Source organism: Sapajus apella, unplaced genomic scaffold (genome assembly GCF_009761245.1).
Source record: "Sapajus apella isolate SASKATOON/1434 unplaced genomic scaffold, GSC_monkey_1.0 scaffold41, whole genome shotgun sequence".
NCBI lineage: Eukaryota > Metazoa > Chordata > Mammalia > Primates > Cebidae > Sapajus > Sapajus apella.
Genome location: NW_022436981.1, coordinates 14,898,880 through 14,916,680, shown reverse-complemented (window position 1 = coordinate 14,916,680; position 17,801 = coordinate 14,898,880). Strand labels below are relative to the sequence as shown.

At 36.8% G+C, this 17,801-nt stretch overlaps 1 protein-coding gene across 1 annotated transcript in view; it reads right to left on the bottom strand.

Annotated features, from left to right (window-relative positions):
• PRIM2 (DNA primase subunit 2) overlaps positions 1-17,801 on the bottom strand; it is a 329,319-nt gene that overhangs the window by 267,826 nt on the left and 43,692 nt on the right. The window contains exon 8 of the mRNA XM_032299377.1: positions 17,091-17,132. Coding sequence (XP_032155268.1) covers positions 17,091-17,132 — 42 coding nt within the window. The remainder of the gene's footprint in view (positions 1-17,090; positions 17,133-17,801) is intronic.

Sequence of the window (17,801 nt, the reverse complement as noted above, 5' to 3'; positions counted from 1 at the left end):
AAAAAAAAGGAAGGGAGGGAGGGAGGGAAAGAGAAAGAAAAGAAAAGAGAAAAGAAAAGAAAGAAAGAAAAGAAAAGGAAGAAAGAAGAAGAAGAAAAGAGAAGAGGAGGAAGGGGAGAAGAGGAAGAATAAGAGGAAGAGGAAGAAGTGGAGGAGGAGGAGGAAGAAGAGGAAAAACAAGAGGAAGAGGAAGGGGAGAAGGGGGTAAGGAGGGGGAGGAGGAGGAGAAAAAGCTTTCTGACATGCTGTTTTATATGACTGAATGCAACCTGGGTTTTCATTAAAAAGGTTCCAAACATACATTTTATGGAATCTAAGAAATTACATTTCTAGCCCATTGAGCCCTTACAAGAATATACAAATATCCAACCCTAAGACCTAAAATCAAGCAATGTGTGAAAAAGCTTTGTGATGTGCTGTTTTATATCACTTAATGAAACCTGTGCTTTATTAAACAGGTTCCAAACACACATTTAGTTGAATATAAGAAATGACATTTCAGAGATGATTAGGCCTATGTAAGAAAAAAAAGGGAAAAAGAAAAATAAATTCTAGAAACAGACAAAAAAATTTAAGCACAGAAATTTAAAACTCAGTGGAGTCAGGAAGAAACCCCTGAAATTACGGTAACTGAACAATTACTTGATGATGATCCAGAACCTTATCAGCCTTCATATGGATCTGCTGCCCATTTTCTACTTATCTAGTGAGTCTGAGATCTCAGATCCCAAATTTAAATTAAAATTGTCCTGGACTAGCAATGATCCCAAGCCAACGAAAAAAATAACAGATGAAAACCCTTCTAGAAAGATATAATCCTGCTAAGCATCAATATAGTCCACAAATAACTTTCCAAACACAATCTCCAGCATACAACGGTAACAAAGCACACCAGGAAATGAAACTCCATGAATAAAAACCATATACATAAGGACAAAAAAGTATCAAGATTGAAAAAGAAGAACAAAAATTTTCTCTTTGCAGATTATGTGATTTAGTATACTTAGAAAATCCAGAAGAATTCACAATAAATTATTAAAACTACTGGCCTAATTGAGTAAGGTTTCTGGATTCAAATATAGAAAAACTAATTGTATTTCTATATTCCAGCAACAAAATTCAGTAATGGAATTTTTTTAAGCTACCATTTATAATACAATCAAAACTATCAAGGAGGTAGCAATAAGTTTCTAACAAAATATATGCAAGGCCTTTACCAACAAAAATATAAAATCTTACTGAGAGAAACTGGAGACAAATTAATTAACATACATATCCCTAAACATCAACCAGAAAACTTAACATTGTAAATGTTTCAAATCTCTTCAGATTGACCTATAGATTCAATACAATCTCAAACAAAATCACAATAGCTTTTGTATATGCCTCTGAGTGTGGAAATTTATAAGCTGGTTCTAAAATGTATAAGAACGTGCAAAGGGCCAAGAAGAGCCAGGACAGAAATAACAACAACAACAAAAAAAGAGACAATGTAATAGAAAAATGAGCAAAAGACATTAACAGGCACTTTACAAATGAGAAACTTCAAAGAGTCAAAAAATATATTAAAAGATGCTCAACCTCCTTAGTCATCAGGATTTGAAACCATGATGGAAACCTAAATGACATACCGTTACATGACAATTAGAATGGTTAAAATATAAAAATGGCCAGATATGGGAGTTGGCTTCTGTAATCCCAGCCACTTGGGAGGCTGAGGCAGTTCAATTGCTTGAGGCCAAGAGTTTGAGACTAGTCTGGGCAACTAAGTGAAACCTCCATCTCTCACAGGGTCTTGCTTGTTCACCCAGGCTGGAGCGCAATGGTATGATCACGACTCACTGTAGCCTCAACCTCCTGAGTAATAGGGACTACAGACACGAACCACCATGCCCAGCTACTCATTTTTAAATTTTTTTAATATTATTTTATTTCTTCTTATAGAGATGGGATCTCCCTATGTTGGCTGGTCTCAAACTCCTGGGCTCAAGGGATTCTCCCAATTTGGCCCCTCAAAGTATCAGAATTACAGGTGTGAGCCATCATGACTGGCCATTTTTTTAATTTTGTATAGAGACGGGGACTTATTATGTTACTTAGTCTGGTTTGAACTCCCTGGAATCAAGTGATTCTCCCACCTTGGCCTCCCAGTGTGCTAAGATTACAGGCATAAACCATGATATGCCCAACCTAAAAAAAAAAATTCTTTTAATTAGCTGGGTGTGATGGTGTGAGCCTATAGTCTCAGCTGAGGCAGGACAATAGACACACACCATCACATCCAGCTAATTTCAAAAAAAGGCTGAGGTGAGAAGATCTCTTGAGCCCAGGAGTTTAAGGTTACAGTGAACTATGATCATAACACTACTCTCTAGCGTCGGTGATAGAGGAAGGGTCAGCATCATCCTGAAACCAAAACCTGGCAGAGATACAACCAAACAAAAGAAAACATCAGGCCAATATCCTTGATGAACATCCATGCAAAAATCCCCAACAAAATACTTGCAAAACAAATCCAGCAGCACATCAAAAAGTTTATCCACTATGATCAAGTTCGTTTCATCCCCAGAATGCAAGGCTAGTTCAACACACACAAATCAATAAATGTGATTCATCACAAACAGAACTAAAGATAAAAAGATAAATACATCAATAGATGCAGAAAAGGCCTTCAATAAAATTCAACATCCTTTCATGTTAAAAACTCTCAATAAACTGAGCATTAAAGGAACATACCTGAAAATAAGAGCCATATATACAAATCCACAGTGAATATCATATGGAATGGGCAAAACCTGGAAGCATTCCCACTGAAAACCAGCACATGACAAGATTGCCCACTCTCACCACCCCTATTCAACATAATCTTGAAAGTTCCAGCTAATGCAATCAGGCAAGAGAAAGAAATAAAGGCTATTCAAACAGGAAGAGAGAAACTCAAACTATCTTTGTTTGCAGATGACATGATCCCGTATCTAGAAAACCACATTGTCTCGGCTCGAAAGCTTCTTAAGCGGATAAGCAACTTCAGCAGTCTCAGGATATTAAATTAACATGCAAAAATCAGTAGCATTCCAGTCAGGCTAGGTGGCTTACACCTGTAATCCCAGAACTTTGGGAGGCCAAGATGGGTGGATCACCTGAGGTGAGGAGTCCATGACCAGCCTAGCCAACATGGCAAAACCCTGTCTCTACTAAAAATACAAAAATTAGCCATACATGGTGGTGCACGCCTGTAATCCCAGCTATTCAGTTGGCTGAGGCAATAGGATCACTTGAAACAGGGAAGCAGAGGTTGTAGTGAGCCGAGATGACACCACTGCAGTCCAGCCTGGGCAGCAGAGTGAGACTCTGTCTCAAAAAAAAAAAAAAAAAATTCACTAGCATTCCTACACACCAACAATAGCCAAGCCAAGAGCCAAATCAAGAAGGCAATCCCATTAACAGTTGCCACAAAAGAATAAAATACCTAGGAACACAGCTAAAAAAGGAAATAAAGGAACTTTTCAAGGAGAACTACAAACCACTGCTCAAAGAAATCAGAGATGACACAAACAAATGGAAAAACATTCCATGCTCACAGATAGGAAGAATCAGTATCGTGAAAATGTCCATCCTGTCCAAAGCAATGTATAGATTCAATGCTAATTCCAGCAAACTACCACTGACATTCTTCACATAATCTTGTTAAAAAAAAACTATTTTAAAATTCATATGGAACCAAAAGAGAGCCCAAATAACCAAGGCAACCCTAAGCAAAAAGAACAAAGCTGGAAGTATCACACTACCTGATTTCAAACTATACTACAGGGCTACAGTAACCAAAAGAACATGGCACTGGAATAAAAACAGGCACATAGACCAATGCAACGGACTAGAGAAACCAGGAATAAGTCTGCATGCCTATAACCATTTGATCTTCAACAAAGCTGACAAAAATAAGCAATGGGGAAAGTATGTCCTATTTAATAAATGGTGCTGGAAGAACTGGCTAGCATATGCAGAAAACTGAAACTAGATCCCTTCCTTATTCCATATATAAAAATCAACTCAAGACGGATTAAATACTTAAATGTAAAACCTAAAATTATAAAAACCCTAGAAGAAAATCTAGGCATTACCAATCAGGACATAGGCACAGACAAGATTTCAAGATGAAGACACCAAAAGCAATTGAAACCAAAGCAAAAACTGACACATGGGATCTAATTAAACTAAAGCCTTCTGCACAGCAAAAGAAACTATCAACAGAGTAAACAGGCAACCTAAAGAATGGGAGAAAAATTTTGCAATCTATACATCTGACAAAGGTCTAATATCCAGCATCTCTAAAAAACTCAAATTTACAAGAAAAAAAAAAAAAAAAACATTAAAAAGTAGGCAAAGAACATGAACAGATTCTTCTCTGAAGAAGACATACATGTGGCCAACAAACATGAATAAAAATACTCATTGTCAGTGATCATTAGAAAAATGAAAATCAAAACCACAATGAGGTACCATCTCACCCCAGTCAGAATGTCTATTACTAAAAAGTCAAAAAACAACAGATGCTGGCGAGGTTGTGAAGAAAAAGGAATGCTTTTACAGTGCTGATGGGAGCGTAAATTAGTACAACCATTGTGAAAGACAGTGTGGTGATTCCTCAATGACCTAGAGGCAGAAATACCATTTGACCCAGCAATCCCCTTACTGAGAATATACACAAAGGAATATAAATCATTTTATAATAAAGACACATGCACACATATGTTCACTGCAGCACTGTTCACAATAGCAAAGACATGGAGTCAACCCAAATGCCCATTAATGATAGACTGGATAAAGAAATGTGGTACATATATACCATGGAATACTATGCAGCCATAACAAGGAACAAGATCATGTCCTTTGCAGGGACATGGATGGAACTGTAGGCCATTATCCTTAGCAAACTAACACAGCAACAGAAAACCAAATACCACATATTCCATATGTTCTCACATCTAAGTGGGAGCTGAATGATAAGAACACATGGACACATGGGGACGAACAATACTCACTAGACCTTTTGGAAGGTGGGAGGTGAGAAGAGGGAGAGCATCAGAGGCTGGGCTTAATACCTCATACGCCAGTTACTATATGAAAGTTGAAATACAGCAGAGGAGGAAGTTTGGGTGTGTCAATCTAGCAGATTATTCAAAAGTTGATGACTGAGATCCATGTGTACTATCTACTGGTTGCTATGCTAACCATTTTACTTATATTATCTCACTTAATCCTACTAATAACCCTACATGGTAGATATTATCTTAGTTCTACAGCTAATTAATATGAGTAGAAACCAAACTGGATTTCTAACCAAAGTCTATCGAATGCTAAGATCCACTAGGCCATGTGGTCTCCAAACAAATAAACAGACACTACTTTCCGGGAAAGTTGAACAAACATGTAACATCAAAAGCAATGGAAGACAAGACAAGGTCACCAACTGGAAACTTTCACTTCACTTCCTGTTTAGTGAAGAACAAGATAAAGATACAGAAACTAAAAATGTGATACATCTAAATGCCATGAAAGGTTGGTTTTTGTTTTGGTTCGTTTTTGTTTTTGAGATGGAGCCTTGCTCTGTCGCCCAGGCTGGAATGCAGTGGCGTGATCTCAGCTCACTGCAACTTTGGCTCACTGCAACCTCTGCCTCCCGGGTTTAAGCGATTCTCCTGCCTCAGCCTCCTGAGTAGCTGGGATTACAGGTGCATACCACCACATATGGCTAATTTTTGTTTTTTTTAGTAGAGATGGGATTTCACCACGTTGGCCAGGCTGGTCTCAAACTCCTGACCTCATGATCACCCACTTATCCTCCCAAACTGCTGTAATTACTGGCGTGAGCCACTGCACCCAGGATCATGAGAAGTTTTATAGGTAAAAATTTTAAAGGGTATCAGAGCACAAAATACGGATAATCAATACTCATTCTAGAGTACTTAAATTGAGATTTAGCAATAGCAAATATTTCCCTAAGAGCTAATGCCAGATTATTTTGTTTTAGTATTTGCTTTGTTTACATACATCTCTGTTGACAGTATCTTCTCTACTTTAATTGACTATTTACCTCTCACTTTGCATTCCATAAGGGAAATCCTCTGAAACTCAAATAGGCAAGCAGACATGCACAGCAGAGAATATCTGAGAGGAAGTAGCTGTTTTAAGTTTTAGACCCAAGCTATAATCCTCAAGCAGCAATTAATAAAGGAAAAAACTGATTGGGGAGATACAGTCAAAGGAGAAAAAATTTTCATGTCTTCATGATGGTCTTTCATTGCTTTTTAAGTCAGCATCTAATTTAAATACAAAACTATATTTCAAATTTTCCCAGTAAACATTTATCTGAAATTAAATATAATTTTAAGATATATATCTGTGTTTCCCACCATTAATAATAATTATAATTGATTACATGTATTGTTTTTTGTCCAAATAAATCTTGCCTAGATCTGGCAAAACTGAAGTTGAAGCCAAATGTGTTAACCTGTCGTAATCCTTTTATAATCACTTTTTACACAGCAATAAAGAAATTAGTATCTTTGGACATACAGACATTTGTCCTAATGTTATTTTAGGTTCTAACTATACAAATCCCATATCAATACCTATGTACCACTAAAACTTCACCAGCATAATACTGTATCTAACCTTTCCCTAAATTCAAGTATTTGTGTTACCAATACCACAGTTATTTCTAACTTAGTAAGCAATTAATTGTTTACCAAGTAAATGTCAGGAAAGCACACATCAGTTCAACTGTCACACAACAGAATACTTTAGTTACAACAGACTTTACTTCTCCAAATAGTCTTCTACCTTAGAAATACAGAAGATATAATTTTGGGGGGGAAAAAAAAAACTCACAAACTTAAATAAAAATTGCAGTTTAATGCAATATTCCTTTTCATTGAAATCTACCCCACCCAAAGAAGAATAAAAGCTATCTAGTCTTGCTCAGATTAGATGTTATAGACAAAATTCTGGGGCGGGCACAGTGGCTGGCCAAGGCAGGCAGATCACTTGAGGTCAGGGGTTTGAGCTCAGCAGTCTGGACAACATGATGAAACCCCGTCTCTACTAAAAATACAAAAATTAGCCGGGCGTGGTGGCACATGCCTATACTCCCAGCTACTCAGGAGGCTGAGGCAGGAGAATCCCTTGAACCTGGGAGGCAGAGGTTGCAGTAAGCTGAGATGGCACCACTGCACTCCAGTCTGGGTGGCAGAGTGAGACACTGTCTCAAAAAAAAAAAAAAAAAAAAAGTTAGACAAAATTCTAAGGAATTCAATGTGTTTCTAAACTTTTCACCCAAAGTAAGCAAATAAACTCAAAATTATGCTCATTCAATCTAAATTTCATGTCACTTCTTCTTTCATGGCCTATGAGCAAATATTCTGGTTTTCTTTGGTGAATTTAAAAATGCATCCATTTGTCAAACACATTCTAAATCTTCATTTATCTATTTAGTTATAACCAAAATGAAAATGGAAAATATACAATTCTCATTGAAAAATGTAAGATGACTGTCTGAAACTTTACTATTAAATAATTAGTATAAGCTACTATCGACTTTATTATTTCAAATTCCTAAAATAATCTTGAATACTCTCTTTTCTCCTGCTTTCTCCTTAAAAACTAATGGAGAAAATATAAGGATATTTCATTTATTTAGGTTCTCCTAAATGAGATTACCTGCTGCATACCTAAGAAAAACACTCATTCTCTGAAAGAGCAAGACAAGATTAAATGGCTTCCTGCTTCTTCTGACAAAGAATACAAGTAAAAACAGATACAGTGGAACAATGATAAAAGCAGAGTAAATTAGCAGAGAGAATAGTTTTCAAAATCATAGAAGCCTGTCTTCAAATCCTAAACAGGTTTGCTAACCTCTTTACACCTCAGTTTCTTCAGGGATAAAATGAAGGAAATCATACCTATTCTCATGTAGCTTTTGTTGGGATTAAATAAAGTACGTGAAGTGTCTACAAAAGCCTAACACATAGCACACCTTTAATACATGGTAAACACTTGTTATTACTATCCGTAATTTACATTTTGATTAGTTTCTATATTTCAGGCATTTTCCCCAAGTAATAAAGTGAAATGTTTACTGCAACTGACACAGTTTCTATAAACTTGTCATTTCACTAAACTAACACACGACTTGGTCTATAGGGGTATTCAAAATAACTGAAAAAGCCAACTATGTTATCATTGCAGCATCTTACAATCAAGGTGTAATATGCTTCACAAAGTAAACATCCTCCTATAAAGAGATGTATAAACAAATGGCTCTACATGGAACTCACATTTTACATTACTATTTTAGAGATGCTCAATCTTCACTCTGATTAATTTTCAGTCAACAGAGACTGAACATTCTGGCTTTGAAGTTCTGCTCTTGCCACCACTACTCATAATTCCCCACATCTCAATCCCTATTATTCGTATGCACCCACTCAAGAGTCAGTACCTGAATGTTTAAAATGGTAGCACATGATATAATGGTATAATTTTTTTATCAAGTAAAAATCACACTGGGGTTTAACTGTCTTAGTAAAGTTATATTTCCATATTCCAAAATTATGTTATTTTATATGCTGCCTTGCTAATAGAATTAGGGATTTGGGCTATGTGTCTTTTTCTTTTTTATATTCTTCATCAAACCAGGAAGAGAGAGAGGCAATTTCACTCTGTCAAAATCCTGAAAACAGATTAAGGAGAAGCTCTGGAGAAGCAAATACTCTACACAGTACATAGAAGGGTGGTGGATGTCTGTATAGACTGTATTACTATTCACCCTGTACAGAGTCCCTCACTGAGGAAGAATTACACATCTCCTACCTGCTGAACTAAGGTGCAGCCAAGGGACTTGCTATGGCCAGTGAAATCTGAGCAGAAGTGACGTGTGTCATTCCTAAGCAAAAGCTTTATGAGCTTTATGAGCATGTTCTCTCATCCTTCTGCCGTAGCAACTGGTGAAGTTCCAGTATATAGAGCCTACTGGATCTGCCTGAGTCCAGAGTCAAAATGACCCACAGCAGGGTTGTAACTGGCCCATGAAGATATGTAACACAAACAAGGAACAAACCTTTCTATAAGTCACTGAGGTACAGGGGTCATTACCAATGCATAACCTAACCTGCAGTAGTGATGTCCATCTTTGCAACATACATTGTCATCAATAAAGTGTTTTCAACACAAACTTTCAACATACGTATATTTATTTACAAATTATATGCATGTATTACTGCACATTCTGCACTTAAAACATGCCATACCCACGCCCAAAATGTGGAAGGGATGAGACTAAAAATATATGTTGTATTATTTATTTCCTTCCCACATTCCCAAAAGATAATCTTGGGGATGCCGTTTTGGAACCACTAGTCTAATACACTGGCTTCTAAAGTAAACATAAAAATAAAGCTTCCCAGTGATTTAAGCTTCTATAAGCTTCCAATCAACAACACTCAATCATGTTTATAAATAGTTTGGATATGAGTTTTCTATTTGAATCCACACAGCTCTCTTAGACCCTGGTCATTAAATAAGTATGTACATTATTTGCTAGTAAAGCTTTTTAAAATTACAGATTCCTGGTGCCACCCATACCTACAGGTTGAAGCCCTGAGGTGTATTTTTTTTTTTAAAGTCCATTAGTGGTTCTGGCATACATCACTGGTCTAAACAGCATACACCAGGAATAGAATCTACTTTTCTAAAATAATTATATATATATATATATATATACACACACACACACACACACACACACACACACACATATAATAAAACAATTAAGAATCATTTCTTATATTAATGAAAACTTTGTGAATAGATTAAATGCTAAAAGTAAATATCATAACTTTTAATGCTGTTATTACCATTTCAAATAAATATAGGTTCTATATTGGTGGCAAATATTGTGATTATAAAGGGTAATTTGTTTCCCAAATGCACTGTGACCTAATCTTCAATCTGGAGTACATGGGGATTAAAGATGGTTGCAAAGTCTGACACATCTTCCATTGAGAGCTAAGATCTATTGGCCCTCCCCTTGAATCTGGCCTGGCCTGTGACTACTTTGACAGACACTAGTGATGCCTTGCCAGGCCCAGGCCTATTTTTTGAGAGGACTGGCAGATTCTGCCTTGTTCTCTTGAAGTCCTAGATCACCAAGTCAAAAGTCTAACTGCCTCATTTGAGGAATCACATGGAAAGGCTTCCAGCAGAGTCAGCATTCTCCAAAGTCCTCACATATGCTCACATATGCATAAGCATGTGAGTGATGTCGTCTTGCACACCCTAGACCAGACGAGTTGTCAACTAAGGAATCCCATATATAATACTATGTGGAACATAAGAATTGTCCTGTAAGCCCAATCTGAATCCCTAACCCTCAAAAGTGTGAGATATAATAAGATGGGTACTATTTTAAGTTTTATAATTAAGTTTTGTTTGTAAGTTTTAACATTAGGTTTTGGAATTGTTGTTTTAGGTTTGGAGGTATTTCTGACACAGTGATAAATAATCCAAACATTTATCAACCTGAAATAAAAGTTAGTTTTAAATACTTTTTTCTATCTGCAATCTAATTTTTTTTTTTTTTGGAGGCAGAGTGTCACCCCTATTGCCCAGAATGGAGTGCAATGGCACAATCTCGGCTCACTGCAACATCCACCTCCCGGGTTCAAGCAATTCTCCTGCCTCAGCCTCCGAGTAGCTGGGATTACAGTTGTCTGCCATCATGCCTGGCTCATTTTTTGCATTTTTAGTAGAGATGGGGTTTCTCCATATTGGCCAGGCTGGTCTCGAACTCCTGACCTCAGGTGATTCGCCTGCCTCAGCCTCCCAAAATGTTGGGATTACAGACATAAGCCACCATGCCCAGCCAATGCAATCCAATTCTTACAACATACTGTCTTCATTTAAATGTACAAAGGAAAGCCATATAATAGGAAACAAATTTTAAGTGGAAAAATCTTTAGCAAAGAGACAAAAATAGAAAATAAAAAAGGAAATAATTACCAATGTGTGATGGTATTAACTAAAATTGATAGGATGGTATAGCACTTCACTCACAAATTTTTTTTCTCATTTATAATCATCTAAAACATTAAAAGTTAGAAAATGAATGATAATTTAATATCCTGACATTCTAATTAGTAGGTTGATGTCTCAGTAATACTGCCAAGCTAATCAATATAAAAATCAATTGTCTGGTTACTTTATTACTGTTTCTATTTTAATAGCATAGGCACATTTGGAATAGAGTAAAATTAACACCAAAAAGGAAAGATTATTTACTTATACTAAAGCATATTTCTTCTCTTCTCCAAGAAAAAAATCTCTTTAAAAAAAAAAAATAGGTAATTTCATCAAGACCTCTACCTCCTTGCTCTCTTATGAGGACACCATGCTAGCATAAATTAACATAACCTTATTCCCTCCTTTTCCCTCCACCCTAGCCTGCTCCTTCCCCCTTACAGATTATTGCTCTCCATCATTCAATGCCTCGAGTTCATTATACTCTTAATGGCATCTTACTACGGTGACCAAGCACCCAGTTTTCCCAGGAATAAGAGGTTTCTCAGTATGTGGGACATTCAGTACTAAAACTGGAACAGACACAGTCCAAATCCAAATCTTGGCAACATCATAACATCCACCTTCTCACCACTGTACAAATGGACTGCTACACCCATACGGATGATCCAGTCAACACTCGTTTCACACAGTCTCTGGCAACCTCTGACCCACTCACACTCCACTTCTGCAGCCCACTCCCACGATCACAGCACAGTTCACAAGCAACTCATCACCTCAACTCTCACACATTTTCCCCAACCACATCTCAACGTCCTTCCTGCTCACTCACTCCATTATCCCCACTACACAGCTGTTTGTGTCCATCAAGGTTCCTTTTTATATCAGGCTTTTAAACTCTTTCTAGTTTCAATTTTCTTTCCCTTAAAGACTTTGCCCTCCAATTATACCAATGTAACTGCACTTCCTATAGCGTACCATGTCTTTCACTTCTATGACTTTACACATACTTCCCCTAACTGAAATGTCTTTCCATATCCTCTGTTTCTACCGGAAAATTTTGATGCAGCTAACACATTACCTCTGCAAAGTTTCACCAGGTTTCCTAAGGCATAGTTACTCCCACCGCCATGCTTGTACATGCTTCAAAATACAGTTGCTATATTTTTTATGTACAATACTGTAAGCATTTAGATCTCCCTCACTAACATATGAACCTAAGCACAGGTAAATGTGTCAACAAACAGTCCTTTGTTTCTGAGATACGGTCTCACTCTAGTGCTCAGGCTGGAACAGTTCACTACAGCCCTTACCTCCGAAGCTCAAGCAATTCTCCTGCCTCAGCCTCCCAAGCAGCTGGGATTACAGGCACACTAATGTGCCACCATGCCCCCCGCTGATTTTTAGTTTTCTGTAGAGAACAGGTCTCACTATGTTACTCAGACTGATCTCAAACCCCTGAGCTCAAACAATTCTCCCACCTCGGCCTCCCAAAGTGCTGGGATGACAGGCGTTAGCTACCACATGCAGCCTATATTCCCAGTTCTTACCAAAATAACTGATGAAATGTTCACTGACTGAAATATACAAACTATGGAAAGTGACAATATTCAAATTGAAGAAATACAGAAAAGCATAGAAAAAGAGAAAAATATTCTGTGTAATTAAACCCCAAAAGACTAAAAATTATTAATGAAAAGATGTAACAAAATAAGTTCATCAAAAGATAAAAAACAGATTAATTCCAGAAAGGGCACAAAAATCCATACACACAAAATGATGTTCAATTCTGCTAGTAATTAAAGAGAGTTAAGAAGCTGCTAGACCAACACACAGTAATAAGGCAGTCCTAGAACTGGCAATATGACAGAGATGGAGGAAAAATATGCAATTTAAGAAAGATGGAAAGAAATACCAAGAAGTTAAAGATGACAGAATCATGCCTGAGTGAACGTTAACAGCAGTGCCTTTAATAAAAGATCATCTTTCCTGACACAGTTTCTCTAGATGAGCACCAAGGTAGTAAAACAAAGAAATAATGCTTCTCTATTAATTTGATATAATAATTTAAGAAGGTATTGTAACTTAAACTTTAAAAAAAAGAATATGTATAAATCTTTAGACTATCACCTCTCCAGCCCAGTAATCTCTCTCGACTTGAGGCTCAGAACACGTTAAGGGGCAAGGGAAACAATTTGCAACACCACCAACAGCACAGCAGCAGATGGGCTCTGTGCTATTAGCAGTTTCTGATTTCTTAAGTTACTCAGATCTACATCTCTCTGAAAACAACAAAAATGATGGACAAAATAATTTAAAATATTAGCTTAACAGCATTTTTAAAACTGGTCATTAGAGAAATGCAAATCAAAACTACATTGAGATACCATCTCACGCCAGTTAGAATGGCGATCATTAAAAAATCTGGAGACAACAGATGCTGGAGAGGATGTGGAGAAATAGGAACACTTTTACACTGTTGGTGGGACTGTAAATTAGTTCAACCATTGTGGAAGACAGTGTGGCCATTCCTCAAGGACCTAGAAATAGAAATTCCATTTGACCCAGCAATCCCATTACTGGGTATGTATCCAAAGGATTATAAATCGTTCTACTATAAGGACATGTGCACACGAATGTTCACTGCAGCACTGTTTACAATAGCAAAGACCTGGAACCAACCCAAATGCCCATCGATGACAGACTGGACAGGGAAAATGTGGTACATATACACCATGGAATATTATGCAGCCATCAAAAATGATGAGTTTGTGTCCTTTGTAGGGACATGGATGAACCTGGAAACCATCATTCTCAGCAAACTGACACAAGAGCAGAAAATCAAACACCGCATGTTCTCACTCATAGGCGGGTGTTGAACAATGAGAACACATGGACACAGGGAGGGGAGCACTACACACTGGGGTCTGCTGGGGGGAAGTAAGGGAGGGACGGGGGCGTAGGGAGGTGGGGAGAGATAGCAGGGGGAGAAATGCCAGATATAGGTGAAGGGGAGGAAGGCAGCAAATTACACTTCCATGTGTGTACCTATGCAACAATCTTGCATGTTCTTCACATGTACCCCAAAACCTAAAATGCAATTAAAAAAATAAATAAATAAATAAAAAGATAGAATTGGATATTTAGAGTACCTTTTATAAATAAGAGTAGATTAAAACATTTTCAAAAGTAAAAACATTGAGAAATTTGATTACCAGTGGAAGATTGTTAAGAGTATGCTTCAAGACAACAAAAATATCTTTTCTACCTAGGTTAAATGAATGTAAGTGTGTAAAAGTCTTGATAGGGGAATATCAGCTCATGGTGGACAATGAACTAAAGAAATTATATAGTCCTAAAATGCATCCATTTCAAAGGTATTTAAAGGTAATCAAAGTGTGATTCCAAACATTTTATTTAAATCGGATAAAATAAATTTGGGTTTAAACAAAAAAAAAAAAAAAAGAAGAGAAACAAATATTAAAATATCTGCAAGGAATAGGAATCCATAAAAAGTAACACAGCAGTTGTGGGGAAAAAAAAAAAAAAAAAAAAAAAAACCAAGTAAAAGAGATTACAATAGCCAAAATTTAAAATTCAGTGAGAGTAAGACAAAACAGAATAGACAAATAACAAACTGGGAAATGGCTCAAAACAAATAATCTGTAACTCAGCAGAGAAAGAACAAAAAAGAAGGAAAACACAACTTGAGGATGAAAACCGAATGACTAAGAAGACCTAAAATATAGCTAACTAGCATCCCAGACAGAGAGGCGAAAGAACAGGTAAAGGGAAGTTTAGAAGCAATAATGGCTGGGAATTTTCCAGAATTAGTACAAGACACCAATCTACAAATTCAAGAAGCCTGGTGAAACTCAAGCAGGATAAATAAGAAGAATTCTACTCCTAGACAAACACAATATTTAAATCAAACAGAAGAAAAATAGAGTATCTAAGAGCAAGGTGGCTATCTTACCTTCAAAGGAGCTACAATTAGACTAACAGCTGATTTCCCCACAGCAAGAGGAGAAGACAGAAGACAGCAGTGATGTATCTTAATATGCTGAAAGGAAGTACAGTTGCCAACCTAGAATTCTACATCCAGCAAAAATGTCTTCCAATAAAGGAGACAATCTCTTTTCTCCTTTTTTTTTTTGGATGAAAAGGTATAGCATATAGTAATAAGACAAAAAAACCATATTACACTTGAAACTAATGCAACATGAAGACAAACGTATGGAAAGATGAATATTTAATGTTTTCTTGTATGTCTCCTTCATACTTATAAACACAAGATTTTTTTTTATTCCTAATTGCTTACATATATAATTGTGTCATGGTTCTTCAGTAGATGAGTAGACCCAAGGGTGATGGACCATTTAAATGTTTTGTTGGGTCTACCATCTACACACTCTCACCATACCTTGCCCAGTTTGGCTGAGACAGTCAACAGTCCACAACTGAACACCTAAGATCATAATTCACTTTTACCCAAACGTATTTGAAATTTTATTGCAATAATTTAACATTAAATATTATATTAACAAACTTTCTGATCTTATATTACTAAACCTCACCAACAATAAATATTTAATGAATGACAGGCAAAACTTCAATGAGTGGTAAGGATGCTTTCACAACTGAAATTTGTGCCCACCACCACCCCACTTACCCTGTGAGCTAAGTTAAACTGACAAAAGTCTTTGAAATTTGCAACTGTTTCTTTAATTCCAACCTATTTATATCAAGCACCCAGTTAACTGGCAGAATGCCCACTTTTTCACACAGTTTTCTCTTACGGAGCTTCAAATTTTCTTCTTTATGACATCTCCCTTATGTTATCTACTGCAATAACCTTTTGGTGCACAATTAAAGGCCTCTCAAACTCAATCTTCTTTGAGGCTCCAACTGGCAAATGTTTTCCAAAAAAAAAAAAAAAAAAAGATGTAATTTCCTTTTCCATTTTTACAATGTAGCCCGCTAGAAAACTGTTCAACTTAACTTGGTTCTACATTTCTAAACTATGCGCATCTTGGGTATTTTCAAGATCATTCAAAGAGAGGCAGCTGGACTTCAATTCATGAAAGATATAATGATGACTGAACTCTTCCAGGTCAAGCAGCTAACAGTAGTATAATACAAAAAAAAAAAAAAAAAAAGCATGGCTTTCTTTAGCTGGAGAGCAAAGGGAGAAGCTTGCTTAAAGTCAACATGAACCACTGAGGCACCCATGTTTATTTAAGCAAATGGAGAACAAAATAAGAGTAAGGAAAAATAAATTCCGAAAAATAAATTGATTCGTAGCAATTTTCTCTTATGGACCATGGGAAATGAAATCTTTGGCAATTAAGTTTTAATAAGTCAGGTGTTACTAAATTTATATTTCTATCATATATTACAAATTCATATGGATGGTAGAATACCAGCTATTTCTTTTACCTGGGAGGAAGGGAAGGGAGGTCTTTATTCTAAAGGTGCTCAAATATATATATTGAGCAAATATATATAACTGAAAATGTTAGAAGTCAGCTCTATGGCTTTGACAAAGGTGTCCTGTCTGTTGACCCAATTCAATATTTTTAGTTCCTCAGAAAATTATTCAGACATTTAAAGTTGCAGTTGGCACATGATATTCCACCCACTGGAGTAACTCTGCTGCCTCCTTCCTGCCTTAACTTTTAAGTTGCTGTTCACAGCTGCCAGATAAATGATGTCTTCCTACATTAATCCAGCCCATGGCAATGCCACTTTTTCCCCCATAACTCTTACAGACCGTATTAAATATTCTAACACCAGATTATCTCACCTTGTTCTCTGTTTCCCGAAAACAGTCATTTCCTGCTCTCTTCAACTATAAACACGTTAGTGCAAATCTTCTACAACATACAACATAATGTTGGATACACATAAAGCATTTATTAAATATTGGCTATAAAATAATATAAAGGACAACAGTGGTTCCAAGATTTCTATGCAGGATGCGCTTAGGAGTGGGATTTTGCTAGAGGACTTACCTTAAAAGATACATTTGTATAGCAAGCACACCTTTTATCAACCGTGCGTCAATTCGTGATGCCTTGGTGGGGAAGAGACTGAGATATTAAAGCCCCTTGAAGCCTCTTCTTGACACTGACAAGGACTTAAAAAATTGTTTCCCAACCACCTCGTCCATGTGCCCTGCATCAAGGAGGAGAGAGAGGCTACTCACACATATATCTTACTTCAAGGTCCATGAAGCTTCCTTCCTTTGGTTATACTTCATCCCAAGTTTTGGTTCTAACCCTACTTACAGTGCCACAGTTTCCAAGTGCTTCATCTGAACTTAAAACATGGATTCAAATATAGGAAAAGGCCATAATGCCCTCAGGAAGGATAGTATCCTCAGAAGGGACATCCAGCTTATAAGTGCTGTAACACTAGAGTGTGACAGGAAGGAGCACTACCTACACTGCCGAAGGGCCATTCTTCTGCGCCCCATCAATCCACAGCTTTCCTTCTATTCTTCCACATCAGAAATATAAGATAAGAGCTCTTATCAGCCTCGAGGAACCTATAACATTAACACGAACCTCTGAGAGTCAGCTGACATTCTTGTAACATTCTAAATATTTATTTTATTCACATTGTAATCAAATACCTTCTCCTTCCACAGCCTGTTCTCCTACCCTACCTAAATGTGGCCTTTTTCATTCTATGCCCCCCAAAACTGAAGAAAAAAAAAAAAA